This window comes from Meriones unguiculatus, chromosome 1 (genome assembly GCF_030254825.1).
Source record: "Meriones unguiculatus strain TT.TT164.6M chromosome 1, Bangor_MerUng_6.1, whole genome shotgun sequence".
Lineage (NCBI taxonomy): Eukaryota > Metazoa > Chordata > Mammalia > Rodentia > Muridae > Meriones > Meriones unguiculatus.
The window spans coordinates 168,218,733-168,243,234 of NC_083349.1; the positions used below are offsets into that span (position 1 = coordinate 168,218,733).

Here is a 24,502-nt window from a genome sequence, read left to right on the forward strand (position 1 = left end):
CCATGAGGCCTGTGAAGTTGATTTAGGTACCAGTGGGTTCTTTTATTAAAACAGCAACCAGCAAAGTACCAGACTTACATCAGGAGCAAAGCACCTGTTCCCTGAGGGTACAAGACAGACAAACACACACAGTACTCAGTTTCAATCATGTTTTCCAGATTTACTGGCGTTTTTGGTGACATGGGTAGGGCGGGCTCTTAGAACCTGTTCCTAAAGAGAAGAGTTTAGGAGTCAAGCTAAGTGTCTCTTCTTTCCATCCCTCCTCCTGGACACTTCTGTTAGCCCAGTTAGCCAGGCAGACAGTGGTCTGGTGAGTGAAGAGTAGCAAAACCCATATGTGACTCCAGCTTAAAATGGAGTCAGAAGGGATTCACTTCTGAGTATCCTGACTCCTTAATTTTCACTTTTCATTCTCTGTGATTTTGTTGTTTGCTTATGCTTTGTTTTATGAAATAGAAATACGTTTTGGAAAAGCAGAGACATTGTTATGTGTTTGATAGCATTGTCAATGCCTGAACAAAATGTTGTGGCTACCTTTGAAAAATCTGTAATGCTGGTCAGTACTACCTGTTCATTCAAGTACTCCCAGGTCTTGTTATTATTGTTGTTGCTCTTCAGGTCTGCCAAAAAGAACTATTTCCATCCATCCACTTTCTTCTTAGCCATTGTGCTGTCTGTAAGTTCAAGGTTTAGAACTGCAGAGACTGAGAACCTCTATACCCACCCAACCCTTCTGCAGACTGATAAATGAGGACCATCTCTTTCCCTGTTCAAGACCTCTGTAGGGAGCTACAAATTGTCTCCCCTATCTTTTTATAGTGTTTTTTGATTTGATTCTAAGAATACATCCCAGTTTTGTAATGTTTTAGATGTTCTCTTAATAGGAAGAAGAGGGGGGAAAGTCATGGTCTTGGATGGAGGGATAGTTTAACTCCTATGGCCCATAATTCCCCACTTGTGTGGTCACATGAAGCAAACAGGGCTCATTTCAGGATCCAAGGTCTCTTAATGGATAATCTTTTCGGCTTGCATGTATTTGCTATGCAACAAATGTTTATTGAGAGATTAATTCACACAGACATTATATGTTACACTTTGATTATATTTTATAGTTTAATCCCTTTAAAGAGCTCTGTGAAAGAGGTACTATGATCCCTACTTCTAACATGAGGAATCTATGGTTTATAAGGAATTTGAGTTATTAAATAAAAACCATAAAGTTCATAAATAACATATGCAAAATCTAAAACACATTTTTCAACTTTTCATCTAAAGAGATTCTGCTAACTTTGAGGATCGGAACTTTGCCCTATGGTTTCAAGGAATAAGAGCCAACCCAAAAATCACTGCTCAGAGTGGGAAACATTCCCTATGAGGAGGTTATCAGTTATTCTATAGACTCCAAATTGCATGTCCATGTCTACGTGAACGAAAGAGAGCACTTCTGACCTCTGACATTCGCCTCCATGACTGTCCCCTGGACAAACCATAGACTTTATTTTTAAATGGGTATTTGTGTAGTAAGCAAAGAAGCTGGGAATTTGACCTCTCCTGGAGCTGTAGGACACACACACACCCTGACCCCACTATAGCAGTTGATGTATGAGGGCCTAGTGTCCCCATGCATGTCACCCACATTTCTCTCTGAAACCTCAGATAGCTGAATCACATCTTTTTGCAAGTCACTTGGGTCCTGTCCTTTATGTGCTTTAAGCATGGTGGCTGTTACTGTCCACAGATGGCTTCTGTGGCTGCTTTACTTTTTAGAACACTGTGCAGTCTTGGTTTCTAGGAGGGGACAGCCACCTGAATGTAGTTGCCATGCCCCCTTTAAATGTCCTCACTTTCTACCCTCTAGCATCATTATCTCCATGCAGACATATTTACTTCTGTTGCTTCCAGCTTCCTTTACTCTCCCTGCTCCCTTAAAAGACCTATATACAGAACTGCCTTGGACTCCAGGAACTCCTGCCAAATTGTAAGCACACTCTCTCTCTAGCCTGCAAAGGCGGGGCAGTGGGAGACAGAGTAAATTCAACCTCATGACCCCTCCTTCTAAGCCAACATTGGAGGAGTTCTGATCTGTGCCAGGCTTATAAATCTCCCTTGATTGTTGATGGTTAGGAGAGAGTGGGGGAGGGAAGCTCAAGAGAAGTTAGATGCCCAAAAAAGGCATTGTTAAGTCAAAGGCAAGACTTGCACGCATGCGTGGCTGACCTCATGTCAGCTTCTGTGTTGGGAACATCCAATTATGTAACAAGGAGAACTCCTTATTTGGGAGGAAAGGGGAGTAAGGATAGCAGTGTAAGCCAGGGAACGAATGAATCCAGCTCATGCAAACTTCTTGTGTCTGAAACAGAAGAAATTTAACAATTCCCTGTATGCATCAGAACTGGATTTAGAAAACTTGAAAAGTACCCAGAGCTAATCTGGTTGAAGGAAGGAGAGATGTACTGTGCCCCATTGATAGTAGAAGGCCTGGGGCAAGAAGACCCAGCCAAGGTAAGGGGTAAAATTATTTTGGAGCCCTGATATAGAGAGTTAAGGAATGAGAAGAAGCTGAACCAGCTCCCTGCCTAGATGCCCAGAGCCATGCCACGATAAAAATAGGAGCCAGGCCAGCATCAGAGTACATGAATGCCATGTCCGTGGCTCTGCCCTCCCTGTGGCCCCGAAGATGGCATCAGACCCTATGTCAAAAGGGCAGCAGACACATTCCTGGCATCTTTGTCTAGATTTCTTAAAGTGTGAGTGAGAGATCAAATGAGTGTGTGTTTGTGTATTGGGGACATATGGAGATAGAATTACCTGACATAGTAAGGAGAAAAGTTTCAGTGACCTGGGAGTAGAGGAGAGTAAAAAATACATAAAATCAGTAAGTATAGTAAGAGGAAGAAAAATTACGCAGGTTGAAGAAATTCAACAAGCAATAAACCTGGGATAAAATTAAATATTAAATGGCAATTTCTACAACTTATGCTAGGCCAGGGAGTCCTCCTAGGGAAGGTATTGTTCAACAGACCATCTCCCAAAAACGTCCAGAAGGTGGTGGCAGAGAGTGAGACCATTGGAGAGTGAGGGCTACCCAATGGGATACCCATGTCTCCTAAGGACAATTGGTAGTGGCTGATGTGAACACTCTTTCTGCCTCTCTTCTTTTAAGTCACTCCAAAGTCACAGGTATTATCTGGGTAGACCTTTTCTCAAGGAGGCTTTCTTAGTAGCTGTGTGTATATAACTGCCTAACAGGCCTTTGTGACATTAGTTATTTCTTAAGGGAAATTCAAGGCCTGCCACCAGAAGGACACAAGCAGTTATCATAGGAAAGGAACTGACATTTATTACATACTCACTGTAGCAGGTAAGCCTACTTCCTGCATGTACTAATGTGCAATTCTATCAGATAGGCATGCATGTTCACATTTTACAATGAAAAAACTGATATTCAGATTAAATACCCCAAATCAAAGCCATTGTGCTTCACTTCCCAAACACTACGTCCACTCACACAGCCTGCCTCCCTTTTGTTCAAGCTTCCTCACAAAGCACAACCCACTAAGGTCTGCTGCTCGAAGTTCCAGGGTCTTAGTCCTGTGCAGTCTTTCATTGTCCTCAGACTGCTCTATGGGTCAGATGTATCTGATGGTAACCACATACATTCATTTCCATCAGCAGGATCTGACTTTATTCTTAAGCAGTCCTGGGCCGGAGGTTAGTCTTTCTCCTAGTGCTTCTATTCTACACCCTGTCCCCAACTAGAAAAAGATATCAAAACAATTCAGAGTCAGCAGGAGACAAAAGTACGGTATCCCTTTACTCTGTGACTTCACTCCTTCCAGTACAGCTCCAGTGCCATGCTCTGTCTCACACCTGGCTTCTTCCTGTGACAGCTTCTCTAGAAAAAGCATGTGCTCTTTCGAGAGCACCAGATCCTTTGACTCAAGTAATTCTTCAGTTTCTTGTATTAGGTTATCTCTGCCCTCAAAGTATCATTGACTTGGGCTGTTTTTAAATGTGCTGAAATTAGGGGTTTTGTTCAGTGATGGCTTTGCTCAAATTGTATTGTTTCTCCTTGGGAAGAAGTAATGCTTCATGGCATGCCTCTTCCACTAGGCATGTTTAAAGGAAGCCCTTTGTGGCTGGGCCAGGAGGGATCCCAGCAGTTTTGTCTACTGTATACATGGTCTGCCTTGCATCTGGGAGGATGTCATTTGCTCTATATTCATATTATGTTAAAGACACCAGGCATTATGCTATTACATAATGCTATTACATTTTGCTATTACATTAAATCTCCATTTAATGTGCCTTTAACATTGTAATAGATGTATATAGTAACTGAATGCCCTTTGCCTGTGAATTGTGTGTTCATTCTTCTGTATATTTTATATTCTTAAATCCTCATATATTACAATAGAAGTACAGCACTAGTCATTATGAAATGAAGGTGAAAAGCAGACTATAGAGGCATTTAAAACCAAAGAGACTATCATTTCCCAAGCCACATTATTATAGCTGCTGCCTACCTGCAACTATGCATAGGAACCTGAGAGTCTGAGGTCTTGACAACAGCTTTAGAATGTAAGATTCTTGAGGGCAAAGATTCCTCTTCACAGTTGTGTCTCAAACGCCCCCTCTGACACATGGAAGACCCTGACTGAAATTATGAAAAATGAGCAAATGTGCAACATTGCATGCAATTCCACTTGTCCCTGTACCTCTCTCATCACTAGTGAAAACGCCAAGCATCCTCAGCAGTTCTGGGGGTGAGGGGTACTCACAGAAACAAAATACACCCCACCCCAGCAGCCTCTCTCCACAGGATGTCCCCAGCTGATAAACTGGACAGCTCCAATATCCAGAGCCATGGTAGTGCCTACTCACAGGCTTTCCTTTCAGGCTATCTACACAACAGTACCATTTTGCTTTCCGAAACAGCACAGTTCCCTTGAGATCTTGGCTCTGCTGTGATATGCTCTCTGGAAGCATGCCCTGCTGTTACACTGTCTATGCCCATTTTTTACCCCCTTTCCACAGGGGAAGAATGAATATGGACATTGAAATCAGTCAGATCCAAATTTAAATCTTGCCATGTGCCTCACTATCTGTGTGACGTAGAAAGCAAGTCACTTACCTCATTTTAAGTTGTTCACTGAATAGAGGTTGTTTAGAAGAAAGCTAATATGGAATACATTTTAGGGAGGCTTTGTAGAGGAAGGCATGTGTTTGAGCTGGACCTTATAAAACAGGTATAATTTATGCTAAGTAGTATTTAAGATGTGCAGCAGCACGTGTAAATGGAGTACATTATGTGTACTTTTAAATAGGTACACATTTAATAACTCTTGCATTAATTTTGAATGTTTTTAACCTGGCTCTGAATGGGTGACTGCATGTGTCTGGCTTGGAAAATTAGCACCAGAATTCTCCCTGTATGCACCAGGTGGTGCTGCAGGCTTAAATTGGCCTTTGAGGAAGACTTATTTTGCAATAAGACTTATTTTGCCGTGGTGGTGATAATGCCCAAGCCTTGCTCCATTATCCAGAAGCCACTCCATGGTGCCAGTGATGTAAACAGGCTGAGTTTATTTCATCTTTCACACTCCCTTTCCTCCCTGATCTGATGGATCCTCAGCACACTGTTGTTCTCTGGTCAGTCCTGTCAGAGATGTCCTTTTGAGTAGATTCCATCTCTTAAGAGTTCAGTACTGGGACTGATGCATTCAGAACAGAATGAACTAGAGATCTCAGGCAATAATGAGCCAGCCAGGCATCTGAATTGAAAGAATTTTGTCAGTACTTTATGGGATAGCCCATGTGCAGGCCTTTTTGGATCCCAGAGCCTTAGATCTGGATGATGCCATATCTGACTAAAGCAGAGACCATCAGGGTCAGAATGCCCTAATACCAGGAGTCTTAGCCACCTAAGATATAATTATGGACAATTTCTGTTTCTTTCAGCCAGGCATTGAGATCCTGTGGCTCATTGCTCTAAGTTTGCCTTAGAGAAGTAATGAATGTTAATGCTCAATTTTGATCTGTCCATCCCCCAGGTACTAGTGTTTAAGCCTGGAGCTTCTAGGCAAGTGCTCTGCCACTCAACTAAAACCCCACCTCCAATCTGATGTGTCCTCTGTCCCTAGAGTTGTCATCAAGCACCTGTAAAGGAAGAGAGCTTGACACTGGAGTAGGGAAGGAGCAGGCATGCACTTCAAGGACTGTGCTTTAGTCTCACTCCAAGGGAATGCCAGCACCTGTGGATTGCAGGTCTCAAGAAGAGTTAAGTCTTCCTGGGAGGGACTCCCTGTATAATGCAATCAAGATTAGCCCCAACAGTCCCTTTCCCTCTTCCCTGTGCTTTCTTTTCTCCCCTAGTTTTATGTACGACTTCTCCATGCTTTCTAACTACAGCTGATTCTCACAGAGTTCCCAGTGTGTAGCTCCCACTGGAGGTGCCACAGTACTGTGCTTGTATCCTTAGTATCTCTCCTTGGTGTCAGGATAGCCTTCGTTGAGGTTTTGAAAATCATCCTAAAGGCACGAAAGCAGAAGCCAGTGCTATTAGATAATTCCCATACCAGGTGATTCCCCATCCAGATCGCATTTCTTTCTCTCCTGTTCCCCTGCCAGTATTTCTCCTGTTTCTTTCTCTTGGTCTTCTACTTCTCCTGTTGAGCCTTTGTCCTCAAAACTGGTCTTTTCCAGTGTTCTATAGCCATTTTCACAGCCTGACTTGAAGCCCTGCTATGTCTGCTATTTAAACAGGATCCTAGGTAATTCTCTTCCAAAACCTGGCTGAGCACACTCTCACTCTGGTACTTCTAATATCAGGAACATTTGGAAGTGGGCCCTTCATGAATAAAGAGCCCATAATTGCCTAGCTCTTCTCCCTCTGCTTCCCTTCTCCTTCCCTGCAGTGTTAACTGTGCCCTCAGCCAAGAGGGGAGCACTCCCAGTGAGTTAAAGTCACCAGGAACAATAGGAGTTCTAGTTGTCAGGACGACCACTAAATTACTGCCTCTCTTCCTTTGTATCTTGCCTTTCTTCCTGGTGCTCCAGTGCTAAGGACTTCACACCCCTCACTGTCCTTTCCCCTCTGGCTGACTCAGTCATCTTCTGAATGGGTGGCCCTTTTAATTACCTTCCCCTCCTCAGCCAAGGCAGGCTCAGGAAAACTACCTGGAGACTGTGAACAAGCCAGCCTTGCAGTTCTCATGGGGCCAGGGAGAGGGAAAGAGACATTGTGGGTGCTCTAGTTGGCATAATGAAGGTGCCCTTGTTTAAGTAAGCAGAGGTTAACCTTGGGAGGGTTCTGACATAATTGTGTGTTACCCCTAACTCCACAGGCTTCTGTCCAAGCTAGTTAGTGACTCTGCATCAGTGGCTATAGCTTTTCTTTGTTTCCATGAGCCTGCTGGGAAGGAGGGGGACTAAGGCCTGAAGTGCAAAGCTCACCTCACAGTCTTCTATTGTCTTATTCTCTGGATCCGTAGGGTTGTTATAAGGATTGGGAGGGGTCACTTACTCTGTCACTTGCACAAACACAGCATCTTCAAAAAACATTTTCTTTTTTAATATTTCTCATTTGATCTTGATAACTTTGTGAAGAAGACCTCACAGGAATTCTCCCATTTTGAAAAGAAGGAAGCCTAAACTGAGTTCCTTCAGCTTTTAATGTTTAATTCAACTTTTAATTAACTCTAACTGGTCAAGCCAGTCAGAGGCATTTGAGGTGATGCTGTGTGTTACTAACAAATGGCAGCAGGGGAGGGCTTGAACATCTTCAGAGGCATACTCGATTTATGTAATCAGCTTTTAAATTAAAACCTTAAAAGCGTCACAGTGTCCAAATCTCAAGCAAACGTCTGTAGATCACCCTTTGTGCTAGTCTTATTTCTCCCAAAAACTCAGAATCGACAAGTGTCTCCTTTCCATGCCATATTTGTTAGAAAGGGAGCCAGCTTTTGATTTTTGTCTGTGTCCCCACCCCACCCCCATCCTGCTGCATTCTTTTCTTCTTTATAATTTCAAAAAATGGGTTGGAAGCAGCTTGATGTTGTTCCATCCATCAGAGACACTTCCCAAAACACAGGGGTGACTTAGTCATCATAGACCTCTCTCTTGTGTTTGACTTTCAGCCCCTCTGTCCTCGGGAGCTATTTGCCAAGAAAACCAGCAAAAGCGAAGGCAGCCGGCAGCTGTCTCCTGTCTCTGAGATTTATAGTGTGCAGAAAGAAGCCATGGCTAAGCCACTAACCCTTGCCTTTCCCCACTTGTCCCTTCCAGGGGGATGCATAAGTACATGTGACTTGCCCATTGCTTGCATTATTCATGATAAATTCTTCATTCTGGATCAGCTGACTTGTTACCAACATAGTCCTGACAACATCCATCCTGCAGCTAGTGGATTGGCTCACACTTTAATTTGATTGTTAACTTTCAAAAAGGTCGTTATTAGGAAAGTAAATCTAAGGTTTATGGCTCGACATTTATACAAATAAAAATATGAAATGTAAATACAAAGCGTTTTTATATTGTATTCAGTCAGCGGGAGTTTTTGTTTGTTTGGGTTGGTTGGTTGGTTTGTTGGTTGGCTGGTTGGTGGTCTGTTTGGTTTTTTTGATTGTTTGCTTGTTTTTTATACCAATGGTTCACCATGTAGCCCAGACTAGCTTCAAACTCTTGACCTTTCTAGCTCATCCTCCCAGGCTCTGGGATTGCAGGTAAATGCTACTGTGCTAAGTGCTTGCTTATTTGTTTATTTGGGGATAGTCTTTCTTTGGAGCCAGGTTGGCCTCGATGGTCAGCCTTCTGCCTCAGTCTCAAAGTGCTGGCATTGCAGGTTTACACTGCCATATTCCGTCTTGTCTACAATGTTTTAAGTCTGTCATGGTTCTCCACCATGAGCATGAATAATTAAAAGTTTACCGCTTGTTTTCTACTTTAAATATTGGGTATATGCTTTGTGTAGAGTTTATTTTGAACCGTGGCTGTACTTTTAAGACCAGAGATTTTCCCACTACCACATACATGAACTGCTATTTACTGCTCAGCTACTCTGTTTCAAGGGTAGTGATTAAAGAGACCCCAAGTTCCCAAAATGGGAAGTTGAATATCCAATAAGAGGTGCAAACTTATAAATGAGGAGTAGAATAAAACAAAGGCCTTTACAAAGGAATTGTGTATGACTCAGTGAAAGACTAAGCAGTCACTTACGAGAAGCCCAGGGAAGGCTTCCAGACCAGGTGATAGCAGAACTAGAACTTGAAGAATGAGTGAGTTGGCATCATATGTGAAGGTGCAGAGCATCAAAGCAGAACAGAAAAAGTATGACCTGTCTTTGGTTCTCAAGGTAGCTAAATGATTGGGAACAGACCACACACAAGTCAGATGAAGAAGAACTGACTCACTAGGCTACCTCCTGGAGCATTTAGTATAATAGTGACAAACACACACAGCAAATGTCAAATATCTAACTCAATTCTGCCCTAAAACTTTCATGAATGCTTCTGGTGCCAATATTTCAATTCCATTGGTTATTTAGCTCATAGAGCACTAGCTTAAAAAAAACAATCTACTCTGTTTTGTTTTTCTATGATTCCTTGTATCTCTCATGTACCTCTGAGACTTCACAAGAAGTCTCATGAAGAACATAGCATGTCTACCACTTGATGGAATGAAGTTTACAAGTACACATTGTAATGGCATGAGCATGTTGGCAATTTGGAAAAAATCACTTTAATGGTGCTGCATACGATTAATGCAAAGAGGCAAAGCTGGAGCCAGAAAAACAAATTAGGAGTTAAATCAAAAGAGATGAAAGTTGAGAAGCTTAGCTTGGGCTACTGGCAGCAGGATGGTTGATACAGATGTTAGGTTCATGAAATGTTGAGGTGGTAGGGTGTACTGTTGGATTGGGGTCAAGGACAAGAAGAAATTGAGAATAATTTTCAGAGATTCTACCGTGTGGGTTGAGAACTATAACTGATAGAATGACAGAATCGTTGTGAACAGTATAACCAGATGGTGACTGAAAGGCTGTTATTACCTAAATCAGGAGCTTTAACTTGAATGCAAATGAAGTTTAAAAAGCACAGGCTCTGTCTCTAATAATTACTAGACTGTAAATAATTACTAGGCCTGTAAGTCTGTCTTTAGTTTTTGTTTTTGTGGATTGTTTGTTTGTTTGAGATAGGGCTACAGGCTGGAGAGATGACTTTGCTGTTAAAGGCTAGGCTCACAACCAAAATATAAGAGATAGGGCTTCATGTATCCCACATTGGCCTCCATATGTAGCTGAGGATAACCTTGAAGTTCTGATCCTCTTGAGTGCTAGTATTACAAGTGTATATCACCACATCCAGTTTATGTTCAGTTCCATAGTTTGTGGTAACTCATGATTGATTCTGAACACAGACACCAGAAAGTATAAAAGAAAGTTCTGCAGGAGACTGTCACTCAAGGCCGAGGGAGAAGTTGAAGCCAATAAAGTAAAAACTGGAAAATAATTGCTCCACATGGAAAAACAGAGGTACATGAGAGATACAAGGAATCATAGAAAAACAAAACAGAGTAGATTGTTTTTTTAAGCTAGTGCTCTATGAGCTAAATAACCAATGGAATTGAAATATTGGCACCAGAAGCATTCATGAAAGTTTTAGGGCAGAATTGAGTTAGATATTTGACATTTGCTGTGTGTTTGTCACTATTATACTAAATGCTCCAGGAGGTAGCCTAGTGAGTCAGTCAGAGTACTGCTCTCTAAGCTGTTAAGTCTTATTCTTTTGGTACTTAGACAAAGCCACACCAGTACAGAGGTTTCTTTATTGTGTGAACAAATTAAATACACAAGTCCAGAGAGGGAAAACAGAAGAATCAGCATCTAATGGGATCTAGATCGATATTGGCAATCCAATTCTAGATGAACACTGAAAAATAGAGAGGGGATATAGACTGAGTAATGCAGATCAAGTAGTAATGGTACTGATTAAGACTAGTGGCCAGCATACTAACACACAGAAGGAGCTGGAGCTGTGACTAAATATTAGGAAAGAATGGCTTCTTAAAAGAGCCAGCAGTCTGTTTCAAAACCACGTTGATTTGTTTGAGATAGATTCTAAACTAGTAGCTGCTTTCATTGAAAAAGCATTTATTCACTCGGAACAAACAAATGGGTCTATATTCTAGGCTATATAATTTCTGTTTTGGTTTCTCTGAAAGGAAAATAGTCTAATAAGAGTGAACAAACATGGCGAAGGTAGAATTAAAGCAGACGATAAAAATGGAAATACTAATACAGTATTTAAAGTATTGTGTGTGTTATGTTTGTCATAAGAATTGAACCCAGGCTATGCATATAATATAGAAGCATTCTACCCCAAGCTGTGTTTCAGGCCATAGATACAGCTCAGCTAAGTTGGAACATGTAATTTCCCCACTCATCCTTTTCAGCAATTGCTTCCTCCATGTACCACAACAGGCTTTACCAGTTTCAAATGCATGTACCTAACATAGATGGATCTAGTCAGTGAGACTAGATGAATTTATATTTCCCACTAGAGCTCCAAGGTCCATAAGAAATGGTCATTTGTGGTCATTTGAAGATAGATTGCAGATGGACAAATGTCTTGCCTTAAAAAAAAAAATGGACAAAGCTTATGGGCCCTGATACCGATCTCTGGAAGTGTCTGAGGCATGTTATGAAATAGGTGTTATCTGAACACTCAGGAAAGGAAATAGTGAATCTAAGATAGTAGAATGGACTCTGTAGGGAACATGCCCTGCCTGCCTGTGGTAGCTTCTTGGACAGAATTATGAAAGGAAATACTGATGGTTACATATGCCTGGATTTCAACAGCTGTTTGTTTGTTACAATATGCCTATAGATAAAGATGGGCGTACTTAACCAGGATCAATTTTAAGTGATTTGTGGCTAGTTCAAGTGGTTTTTGCACAGAAAGAGACAGACAGAGAGAGAAACTGATGCTGTCCTGGAAAGCAATTCCTACTGATGGAACATTATTCCTCCCCTTTCCCTCTTCAGTGTTTTTTCATCAGTAACTTTGGAATCAACTCAGCCCTAGAGGAATGTCAAAATGAATATTCAAATGGCTTTGAAAGGTTGGCATTATTAAGACCACAGAACAGAACTTAGAAGATATACTTTTAGGCTAAAATTTAGGTGTGGTGGTGTTATTGTTGCTGCTGCTGCTCCTGCTGCTGCTGTTGATGGTGAGTTTGTTTTGTTTTGGTTTTGGTTTTGGTTTTGGTTTTTTGGTTTTTTGTTTGTTTGTTTGTTTGTTTGTTTGTTTTGGTTCTTTGAAACAGTTTTTCTCTATATGGTCCAGATTTCCAGATTGGCCTGGAATTTCAAATCCCCCTCCTTCCTGGTTCTGGGATTACAGGTGTAAACTACCATGCCTGACTGTCACATTTTGTATTGCACAATTACAGGCTCAACAGACAAGGCCCATTTATGTCTTGAACTTATAGAGTGGGCTCTGCTTTGAAAGGAGGTTGGATATGATAAGTTCCCTTCCATTTCTCGTATAAGCTACCTCTTGTAAAGGCTTTTATTTTTCTCAGCATGCACATGTGTAGACTTGGTGAGATTGAAAAAGGTCACCTCTATAGTTTCTTGAAGTTCCTTGCTTAAGATCCTTGAATTCTGAACACATATTAAAACTTAATCTCTTTCTGACATGAACTCGATGGCGGGCTCTTTGACCATCTCCCCCCCACCCCCTAGGGAGGAGCAGCCTTGCTAGGCCACAGAGGAGGACTTTGCAGCCAGTCCTGAAGACACCTGATAAACCAGTATCAGATGTAAGGGGAGGAGGTTCTCCCTTATCAGTGGACTTGGAAAGGGGCAGGGAAGAGAAGAGGGTGGGAGGGTGGGATTGGAAGGGAAAGAGGGAGTGGGATACAGCAGGGATACAAAGTTAACAAACTGTAACTAATATTAAAAAATAAAAATTAAAGAAAGGCATTGATGTTCTTCCACAGGAAGGAATGGCTTGGCAATTAAATGAGATATCAAACTGGGTCCAGTTTCTCAGTCCTCATTCAATAGGTTTGAATCTTTGTGGCTTTTTCCAAGAGGGATTAAAAGAAATCTAAGTGAACAGATTTTCAGGAGAGTCTACAATATTGTATTTCTGTAGTTATGTTTATGGTAAAAAAAAAATTAATCGGAAAAAAAAACTTAATCTCTTACTTATGAATTCTTATTAAAAAGCAATGGCTATTTGGGTCTGGAGAGATAGCTCCAAAATTAAGAGCACTTGTTGCTCTTCTAGAAGTCCTGGGTTCGATTCCAGCACTTTCATGATAATAATGCCAGTATCAGGGGATATGATGCTCTCTTCTGGTCTCTGTAGGTACCAGCCATGAACATGGTACACAGATATGCATTGAGGCAATATACCTATATACATAAAATAAATTTATATATATATATATATATATATATATATTGCCTGCAATTCTCAAAGAATTATTTAAAATATTTTTTTTATTAAACCATTGCCTGTTTGCCCTAGATATAAAGGTAAGAAACCAGATTGTTTAGTTGTGGTATTTAGCACGATTAAGTCTTGTTTTGATGGACATGACATAGAGATGTGGACCAAAGAAGCCTGGATCTAAACACAAAAGCAAAAGTCACAGAAGGCTTATACATGCCCTGTAAGCCATTTTAGATTTCACAATAGGCACATGGAAGAAGAAGCTAGGGTTTCTCGCCCTCGGAGTTCATTTCCTCTTCATTCTTCTCCTATAGAGGACAGGAAAGAATGGTAACCTAAATACACAGTTAGAGGGCAGCAATGTTGAACTTTCTCAGACACAGCTGAGGAGCTTGCGTCTGACTGGTTATCAGACTGAGAAGAGTAAAACTGCCGGCTAACAGCAGGGCTTGTGAATAAACACAAGAAGGGGCCATGGCAGGAAAAGAGGCTGAGAAAGCAATCAGAGGGAAAGAAGCTGCTTTATCAAGTGTGAGATCAGCAAAAGCAACTTATTTAATGGGAAAGGCCCTGAGTCTACACTGTGCCTCCCGAGGACCTGTTTCCACTCCCATTCTATAGATTGGAGCTACTGAGCAGTGACCCAGTACTTAGTGTGCTAAGTATATAATTTGCAGAGTACTGGAGGAGGCCAATATTTCTGGGAAATAAAAAAATGGCTTGGGCTGTCTCAAAATTTCTGGTCCATTACATTGTATCATTGTATTAAAACTTTTCTAAAAACTAATAAAAAAATATTTTGTCAACATTAAGAGACTAATTTTATATTGAAACGTTTTAGTGAGTTCACACAGGGTTAGACTTACACACAAGTACACATGCATATTTAATATATACATAATAGGCAGATATATGCATGAGAGACAGAAGTAGCCTAATGTGTATAATACACTTATGTATTTTCTATTCGGTTTCTCCTTAGATTTCTTAAAATGTTGATATGAATAATAACACATCTCTCTAATGATGTCTAAGCACGATTTGAAATATACTGTGTTAAACTTCCAGCTTTTAAAAATCACTGTGAAAGTAGCATGATACATTGGATCTAAAAGACCCTAAGTCTAAGGTAGTGATTCTCAGCCAGAATCATCCTATTCTCCGGGGATGTGTGGCAATGTCTGGAGATACTTTTGATTGTCATAGATGCCATCTAATTAAGGTAGAAGGTCAGAGATATTAGCACAACATTTCCTAATATGCAGAATAGCCCCTCTCAGTGAAGAATTAGTAGTCAAGCCATTAGGAAGTATTATGGCCAAAAACCTTGCTTCCAGGGTCATAAGGTGAGTCACAACTTTTAATCTACTGTAGGTCTACTTCAAATGGTAGGAAAATGCCCATAAACAGAAGAACAGGTCATCAAAGGTCAGCTTTAACCTGATCATTTTTTTCCTCTTTTTTCTTTGAACTATAACTGATATCTTAAAATGAGGTTGGAACATTGTTTTCTTGGGCTACGAGGTACAGCCCAGTATATAATTAAGAGATATATTATTTTCTTTCATTTAGAATGCACTGGGAGTTTTTGTTAGAATATTGCTATCACACATATTTTCTATTTCATTACTCCACAGTCTTTCTCATCCATTTAAACCATATCAACCCAGGACCTTTCTCACCAAGCCTGCAGCTCTCCTCTTGGACAGGAAAAGAGAGGGAACTCAACTATCTCCATTAGAGTCCAATGTCTTCCCTCCCCCGGCCCCCTCCCCATTTTGAGACTTGATTCTGTTCTTTGGATAGGAAGTGACCTTCTATAACCTTGAAGTGCCATCCTAAGCCCATGTATTAAACTGTCTCCATTTTAGGCCCTGCTCCATTTCTCTATTTGTAGCTATTTCAGACCAGGTTCTCCTGAACATGGAGTAACATTCACTCCTATAACTGCAAGTCCTAATTTTCATACACTCCTTTAATCCAAACATAGCAGAAGCCCCTCCAGGGACTCAGATGTCACAGTGTAGTCTATTACTTGTCTTTTTTTGTTATTGTTGTTTTGTTTTGAATTTTGGTCATGTTATTTGCTGTTTTGGATTCAGAGGTGGCTTAACAAACTAAGCTTGTGAATGGGGGTTGGAGTGAAAGGATAAAGGTAGAGTGACAGCAAAAGAACTCTCTAAATCAAATATCAGACCTGGAATAGTGATGGGAAATAAAACCGGTGCTGCTGGAGGCTATTCTGTACCATTTATTTCAGTGTGTTTACTTCAGACGTCTTGGGTTACGTAAACAATAGTATTTGTGTTAGTAAATGATGCAGCAGAAGAGACTTTTGATAACTAGAGATCTGTGTGTTTATAGCCACCTTGAAACTTTAGATTTAGGTCAGCCTGAGGGTAAGTGAGCTGCTTATGGTGGCACATTCCCATAATCCCAGCGTCAGAGAGTAAAGGTAGGAAGATGACAAGTTCAAGGGTTGCGTGGGTTACATGGGGTGCATCAGTCCCATCCCTTTACTTTAGGGGAGCTATAGCAATACATATCTCTTTTTAACCTCTCCATTCCTGTGTTCAGAATAGAATAAGACAGGACTAGGAAGATGGTTTAACAGTCAAGAGAACTTAATGCTCTTACAGAGGACAAAAGGTAGGTGGCCCACAACCTCCTGTAACTCTAGCCCCAGTATTCATTGTTCATAATGAGTTACCACCCTAGCCTCCAGTTCATGGCACAGAGGATTTGTTGACTAAGACCAAGAACTTAGGTGGGGCTAGGGAAAACAGGACTACAGGAAAAACCTGGACAAGTGAAGAATTCTGGAAAGAATGGGTGTTTACATCACATGGGATCCATGTGACCTGTGATAACTATTCCACCTCTCCTTTGTAGACCTGAATTCTTTTCTGTTTCTGCCAGTTTGCCCCAGGCTTGTTCCTAGGATTCCTAGGGTTGACTTTGGAGCCTTCAGTTGATCAGCTCTGTGCTTCTACTTCGTGCTATCTCCCAGTGACTATTTGACTAGCTTGTAGGTTCCAGTCCTGTTCCATCCAGAACTGTTCCGGGACAGTTCTGCTGCTTTGGCACCCTATATTTAACCTACCAACTCAGCTGCCTCACCAGGAGTGAAGTTTACCTTTTTGGACTTTGATTCTTCTCTATATTCATAGCATTTGAAGAATTGTAGTCAGACGTATACATTTGTGCTTTGCAACATATTAAAACTTGTTTGTACCCAATATCTATGCCTGAGATACTAAATTCCTGTGCAAGAAGGCAACGAGGATATTCTTGGTATACTGATATTTGATATTATCCTATCCTCATTGGATAAATTAATATAGAATCAAAAGTATTCCAACTCCTGTCCTCTGAGACATGTCCAGCAGATGACTGAGGTTCCCAGGTGCACTCCTGTATAAGGAAAGATTACATGGATGTAGAGGTTGCTCAGAAGACTTTGAATCCTTGCATCACTAGTCCCAGAAGACAGAAGTATAGGCAAACTGGCTTGTTTCATGCTTAGGTAAATGAGAAGCTGAGCTAAATTTCATCCTGGTTAATGTATCTTGCACTAAGATTCTCCAGTCTCCTCAAAGATCGTAGTTAGCAAGTGCCCATTCCCTCCAGTCTTAGATGAGAGCTAGTACACGTGGTTCACTTAGTAAGAAGTGCAAAAGTGTACTTGGGTTTCAGTGAAGAGGAAGTCCTGGAGCCACTTTATCCCTTGCAGAGAACCTGATCAGGTCATTGCAGCTACCTCCCTCGGGTGCTGCTCTGCTATAAACAGGAACAGGAATTCTTTTTGCCACTAGATCCCTCTTGTCAGGCGGATTAAGCTTGCTGAATGAAAAGCCCTGTGAAAAGGAGCTGTGGCCCTAATAATAACAGACACGATCCTGTTGGCTATTCTGGGCAAGAACAGCTTTGTGCCGCTCTTGATCTCTATCGATGCCTGCCATTCTTGCCCTGCTGTTACCTTTGGACTTCCTATTCTTAGAATCGGTTGTGCGCCCTGGCCTTGGGGGATTGCAGCCCCCAGAACTGGAATGCCCAGCTTGAGTGGAATGCAGACAGTCTGACAGAATGGAGGTTAAATAAAGTTTGCCCTGTCAGCCCCTTTTCTCTGGGATGTATGACAAGTAATTTGGATATAAGAGCAATGTCATGAGCCACCATGTAGTATGGTCCCAAAGAATCCTCTGAATAAAAGTAGAAGTCATCTTCTTATATGGACCATTGATGGTTCATCCATGACCATCATAGCCATGCCAATCTCCAAGGAGATACATACTAAAGAGTACTCAGCAGTGACTGTGTGTCACTATGAAAAAAAAAATAAACAAAAAGAATAATGTTGACATACCTTCCAAATTTTCAGCTGAGCTCCAGATTTGACTTATCTGCTCCTTAGAGTTATTGACTCATGTTTGAAAGCAAAACAAAGGGAGAAATCATCAAAACCATGAAAATAGATGCCAATCAAAAAATGTATCTTGAGCAGCAAAGTAATTTGGGGGATTTTCAAGAAATCTAAGACATAGAACTCTTGTGGTACTTACAGTAAAGTTATAAACACATGGGAAAGGAAGTCCTATTCCAGAGTGAAATACTAGCTACACATCTTTGCCACAGCATCAAGTGCCAAAGGAGTCATCAGAAGGAGAGCTTTTCTGGCTGGGCCTCTTGAGAGGCATTTCATGCAGCAGTGTTTAAGTGAGGCTTTACAGACACAGATAAAAGGGGCTTGAAGCAATGTGTGAGTGTAGGACATCCTGAAGTCAGGTTAGAGGCCATGAAGTTCCCCTGAACATACCAGAATGGCAAGGAGGGAGAGTAAGAGAATGAAAATTACAAAAGCTTAACTCCCAGGTAGGGTATACAGGTTACTGAGGCCCCAATGGTTCTCACTAGAGGAGAGATAGAGAAGTCAGGTGCAGCCTGCTCCAAAGTGGGAGCCCTTTAGCATCTTTTCTACAGTGCCTAGTATAGTATTATCACAGTTGCTTATGTTGAAATGATGTGTTCCCAGTTGTTGAGCTGGCTTAGTTTCCAGTTAGATGGTTCGTGCAGATTCTGGCTGCTTACATGAGTTATGCTCTGTAGGTCTATTAGGATGACTATAAGGAAATACAGGGAAGACCATAAAGCTTGTGAACAATAGAAATCTGCTTCTTACCTTTCTCAAGGCTAGGAAGTCAGGGTCCAGGCGCTGACAGACTCAGTCATATATCCACCTTTTGGTTCATAGACTCCTCCTGTCTATGTTCTTACATGGTAAATGGTGAAGCGTCTGTTTGGAGGCTTGGGTCTCTAGAAAAGGCACTATAGTCACATTCACAAGGGCTGTGGCCCATGACCTAATTACCCCAGAGCTCAGGGTCTTCTCACTCTTGGGATATCAAAATATGAGTCTGAAAGGAAAGGTAGACATCCAGCACATGCCTTGAAAATGTCTGGCTTTTCTGAGCTTTCTTCTTTCTTCTACCACAGGTGGCTAGAAGTACAAGTGGCTAATCTAACAAGTCCCCAGCGTTGGGCACAGTACCTCCGGCTTCTTCGGGAATCTATCTGGCCTGGTGGAGTGCTGCCCAAGTTTCCACGACCTGGAAGGACTGAGGCACAGAAAGCAGCTACCGAGAAGCAGGCTTTGCAGAGCTTGATGGGTATTCTGCCAGGTAATGGGACCAGTGAGACAATGACAGCAGCAATGTATATTTTCCTCCCACACTGCTCTGCCACCGCTGCCTGACATCTTTCCCCATCTCCCAAAAGGCTCTCAATGTCCCATTGAACCATTTCTTCAACTGATGGGAAGATGGTCACGGCTGTGACTCAAGTGATGGCAAAGAGTGGAAGGACTACCTTGGCCACTGATACTGAGGGACAACCCTGTAGATATGTGGCTTCAAAACTTTGGGGCAGATGTCAGCACCATTCCCATCACATGAAGATGTTGTGTCTTCTGCTAACTCATGGTGTTTGGGGACCAGAGAAGAACTGATGTCTCCTGCAGAGCTCATACTAGATGAATCATGTCCTTAGCAATAGTAAAAACACAGCCTGGGAAGGGTTCTTTTCCTTTTCTTTTGTTGTTTTTCAAGGGCAGAGAAGCAGTTTGTTGCCTGTGGCTGTGCTAACCAGGGACAAGGGATGAACTCAGCTATGGCAATCAGCTTGAATTCCCTTTTCCCAACCTAAACAGTGTCCTCAAAAACACCCCTGCACCTTTGTGGCAGGTTGCAAAGGCCCCCTGAGGTTCATTCTTACATTCTTAAGAACTGTATTTTCACTTTTCTCTGTTGTATGAGATTTTCATTTCGCTGTGTAGCTTAGGGCTATGCCAGAATTAACCAACTATGAGACGGCAGAAGTTCTGGGAGATGCTCTTTGATTCTAAGGCTGTGGTGGTAATGCAACTGTCTTTTCTTCCTCCTCCTCCTCCTCCTCCTCCTCCTCCTCCTCCTCCTCCTCTTCTTCTTCTTCTTCTTTAGATTTTTTAGTTGAAATCCTGGGGGTGAACAAGTGCCTGCTGAGCTGGAGTCTAGTCTTGGAATCATTTCAGCAGCCCCTCATCAACAGGTAAGCTGGGACGCATGTACCCGGCCCTGCAGAGATAAAGCTGTCTACTGTCCCAGGTAGCAAGGCTGGTTAGTGCAGAACCCACTGTCAGCACAGGACTACACCTGGCTAGTGCTGACCAAGGGCCCAACATCCAGATTCTACTCACTCAGTGGAAGCCATGCTGCCAGCTTCTGAGCAGGACGCTTCTGTAAGACCAGAAGCTGCTGTAAGACCAGCCACTGTTTGTATTTGGGAGAACTCAGTGCAGACCCCAGCATGGGCCACTAAAAACGCTCTAAAACCTCCAGGCAAGAATAGTCCTTGTGACCAAATTTCATAAAAAGACACACTTTTTACAAAATTACATTAGCACTTCAGCACTATCCTGAAGAAGTGTGCTCAATGGTTTTCCCCAAAATCTGCAAGTCTCTGTGGCAGGAACATACCCTGGCCTTTGTAGTTCAGGCTACATGGTGACTTTCAACACAGGTTCCCAGCATTATAGCAAAGCTGTGATTAGTATTGAGATCAGAAATTGTCATTGTTTAACCAGATATAGACAGGATAGTAAGAGTGGAAGCTTATTAAGGGACTAGAACCTAAAAAATTTCAGAAGAGGTAGATTCTGTCTCTAAGGCTGGAAGGCTCTGGGGAAGTATTAAGTGCCCTGTGCCTGCTCTCTCAAGCCTACACCAGAGTTTTTAATCTCTCAACTCTTGGTCATAGGATTCAGTTCATGCAGAGTAAGTCCCAGGGACTCATCATCACAAGCCACAGGTGACTGTGATCTGACACCACAACAGTCCTTCTCAAGTTCTACAGAGTCAAGTTCGTGTGCTGTCGTATTTGTAGAGAATGTAATTTTCTACAGTCTGCTCTCAAGTACTCTGCTTGTCTTTGTTGAGCTGTAGCTCTCAGTAGTGCAGCAAGCATTGACTCATGGCAGCTGCCTTACAGAATCTGCAGCTCTGGTGAAGTAAAGGCATCTTAGCATTCTCAATAGGATGGGAGCTTAAGGCAGCTCTGTAAGGCGGGCCCTCTTCTCAGGTGGTTGTTTTGTTCGTTTGTTTCAGACATTTGATTTACTGCCTTGGAGACATCATCCTGGAGTACCTGGACCTCAGTGCCTCTGTTGAGGAGTCTGCCCCAGCCGCCTCTGCCTCAGAGTCCTCAGGCAACCTCAAGAAGATGGCTGCTTCCACTTAGCAAAGACTTATTTGCACAGTCCCCAAAGGCCTCCCAGTGACCAGTTAGTATGCCTGTGCCCTCTGGAGCTAGGCTAGCTTAGCTGGCTTCCATCTCAGTGGCTCAGTACTCCTAACAGCTCTTCCTTAGTAATGTGTGACAGGGCTTCATAGCCTAATTGCATGTGTATCTGTTCCCATAGTCTTATGGCATGCAGATTGCTGCTGCTGAGGAGGTCTTTTTTCTTTGGGAATGGAAGCTGTGAAGCATAGATTTCATCTTTGCCTTCTCATCACCATGGTTTGCTAACAGGGTGGCTCTGTACATGTGCACAAGTATTGGGTAATTCAGGAGAAAAAATATAGCCAGATTTCCTGGGAGGAGAAGCAGTCTTCTGAACTCTCTTTTCCTACCTGGAAACTAAATATTCATTCAGGATCACTGTCTCCCTCTGCCTCGTTTCCCAACAATTCCAGAAGAGGGAAGGAAAGTATGTCTTAAGGGACTTCTTACTCTTTGTCTGTTTTCTGACACTCTGAACTTCTAGAGGAATGCTGCCTCCTTGGGTGTCTCTACTTTCCTGTCCAGAAGGCTTCAAAGCACACTGTCAAACTTGTGGGAAATCCACTCCACCCTTCACACCCTTTCCTGTGAAGGGTTACACAGCAGATTTTGTTAACTTTCCTTCCAGACTCTACCCAAGAGCAAATGAGTTTTGGATTTATAACTTTCCCTCTATCTCAACAGAAATGTATGGCAGGTTACATATTTGGCCTCAGAATTTCCAAAGAGAAAGGAAAGTACTTGTTCCATGGCTGAGGATGAACAAACAGTAGAAGTCAGGGCATAAGCAGGGATCCCCCCATAAGACTTTGGCAAGAATCATTTACTCTGAGCATAAAATATAGCAAACTTGCAGAATACAAATTTTACTTTCTGTTCCTTAAAGATTTAATTAGCCCTCAGGAGCTCAGCAATAAAAGCATACTGTTCTGTGTCCATTGGAAAGATGGATCAACACAAAGCAACTGTAAAAAGAAAAGGGAGTTGGAGAGAAAGTCACAAGAGAAGTGCTGCTGCCCAATAAATGCATATGAGTAGCTGGCATTCATTCACATGGTGCCAGTGGGGGACCACAGCCAACCTTCAGATCATTAGCATCTGTAACCCAGCCACACTTTCACCAAACCACAGGATCCACATGGAAAAAGCCTGGTGAGAATGGGGGGAGCATCAAGAGTCAGGATCAAGGTTTTCACAGACTCTGAAATATGTGATGACCACACAATTAAAGTTGTTCATAGAAAAAAGTTGTGAATTTGCGTTGTTCTCCTGTCCTGAGAGGCTTGTAAGTGTACGTTACCTTCTGATGTCACTGGGGGGCTTGGCATGCTGTTCTTGCCAAAAAGCAAGAAAGTAAATGAGATGGAGTTTCGTCCCCTTTTCTTGGCCTGGAGGCTTGACTTGATAGCGCCAAAGTTCTTTAAGTATCCCCTTCCCTAGGTACTCAGAAGTAGAGCTAACGCAACATGTTGTCCTCTTCATGCTTGCTAGGGGTAAGGTTCTAGGGGACACCTTAGAGCTGATCCTGCGGCTACGAAGTAAGGACCACTTTATTCTGTGGTGCGGAGTGAGAAACCCTGATTTCTGGAACTCTTCTTTGCCACATACTAACCTCTCCACATGTCCATAGCCATGTGTGTCGATTTTAATCTGCTACCAGTCCTGGTGCACAAACATGTTAATAACCCAACACAAAATGAGCTCCTATGGCAATGAAGTCTAAGGTATCTTTTCATGCATGTAGCCCAGAGAACTTCCTTATATTTCATTGTACATGAGCCTACACTTTTACTCCACCTGCCCCCAAAATATAAGCTATCCTCAAGAAGGAAATGATAAATATAAATAGTAAAAGCCCATCTGGCTTTGAAGAAGACCTGCTAAATTTGGGTAGCAGGTTAAGACAATATCAGCATATGGGAGAGAGCCACAGGTGTCAGGATGACGCCCCAGGCTGAGAGTGCAAAAGCAGGGAAAACAGCCCACACTGGCGCACTTCATCTCTTTCCTGTTTGTTTGCTTGTTTGTTTGGCATTTTGTTAACTTATATTACTGTTTAATTCAAAATATTAATATCTGAAATAAGACCAATACCCATTTGTCTTGATTGCACATCTAGTAGAACATGAGGGATGGGTGGTACTAAGCTCTTTCTTTCAATTTCTAAATGTTAGCCACTTCCCCTGTGACTTTCCCTCCAACTCCCTTTTCTAAATATTGTTTATTCAAGTTCAAGAAAGCTGTATTTAGTGATATAATATTATATAAATATTTAATAGCCCACAATTTTCACTTTCATGCTTCTGGATTATGTTTTGTAGAACCTAGAAGGAAAATACTCTCCTAAATCTGAGCATAGGACCATGTACAAACTTAATACTAATGGAAGTTACACTGACTTCCATTGTGAAGTTTCCAGCAAAAAACAACATGCTCTTTTGTTGTAAGGGTGCCATGTAGTTCTGCCTATAAACACCATGACTCTACAAGATTTCCATCATGAATAACTATAACTTTATATTCAGTGAACAGCAATCTCTCCTGTCCCCTGGAATTGGAGGGGAGGGTGGATTTGATGGTTGCCATTCCACTTTCTGTAAATACACTGCAAGTGAGTGGAGTTGTGTAGTGTGTGCCCTGAAATGGGCTTATTTCACTTAACGTTATGGCTCTGGTTCATCAATATTGAATCATATGGGAAGTTCTTTTGTAAACTCAACAATATTCTGTTTTATGGATATTCCACATGTTCTTCATCTATTTGTCCAGTGATGGACATTTAGGCTGCTTTCAGATTTTGGTTACTTGAATGCAATAAAAATGGGACTGCAAGTATTCCTGTGGAACCCCACATCCAAGACTTCTAGATAAACGTACCCGAAAGTATGATTTTAGATTACGTGATCATATTTTAATTTTTGAGGCACCTTCACACTGTTCTGCGTACCAGCTACATTTCTACCAACGGTACGCAGCGATGTGTGCGCTCGCGCTTTCAGTGATGCCTCCCACACACGTGTGGGGTGCAGCCCCACTGTTGTTTTCATTTGTACAACCCAGAGCTTCTGTAGTCCTCCGTTGCTTTCCTTGGCTTATTCATCCTCAAATGCTGGTCTTCCTTCGCTCTCAGCACCTAACAGTAGTTAGGTCCTAGATAGGGTGACAATGTGGACACAGTCCCTGGCTGTATGAGTGGGGTGTTCTTGGCAGGAATGAAGGTACTA

General features: G+C 42.0%; 1 protein-coding gene across 4 annotated transcripts in view; it reads left to right on the forward strand.

Moving 5' to 3' along the window:
* Positions 1-23,564, forward strand: part of Snx19 (sorting nexin 19) — a 38,956-nt gene extending 15,392 nt beyond the window's left edge. For 2 of the 4 annotated variants that reach the window (XM_021644026.2, XM_021644023.2), the window contains one exon: positions 8,139-8,523. In XM_021644026.2, the coding sequence (XP_021499701.1) occupies positions 8,139-8,215 (77 nt within the window). In that variant the 3' untranslated portion in view covers positions 8,216-8,523. Of the gene's footprint in view, positions 1-8,112; positions 8,524-18,959; positions 19,145-19,960; positions 20,049-21,103 lie in introns of those variants that run through there. The other 2 variants (XM_021644022.2, XM_060371253.1) reach the window with 2 other exon arrangements.
* Positions 23,565-24,502: the final 938 nt, after the last annotated feature.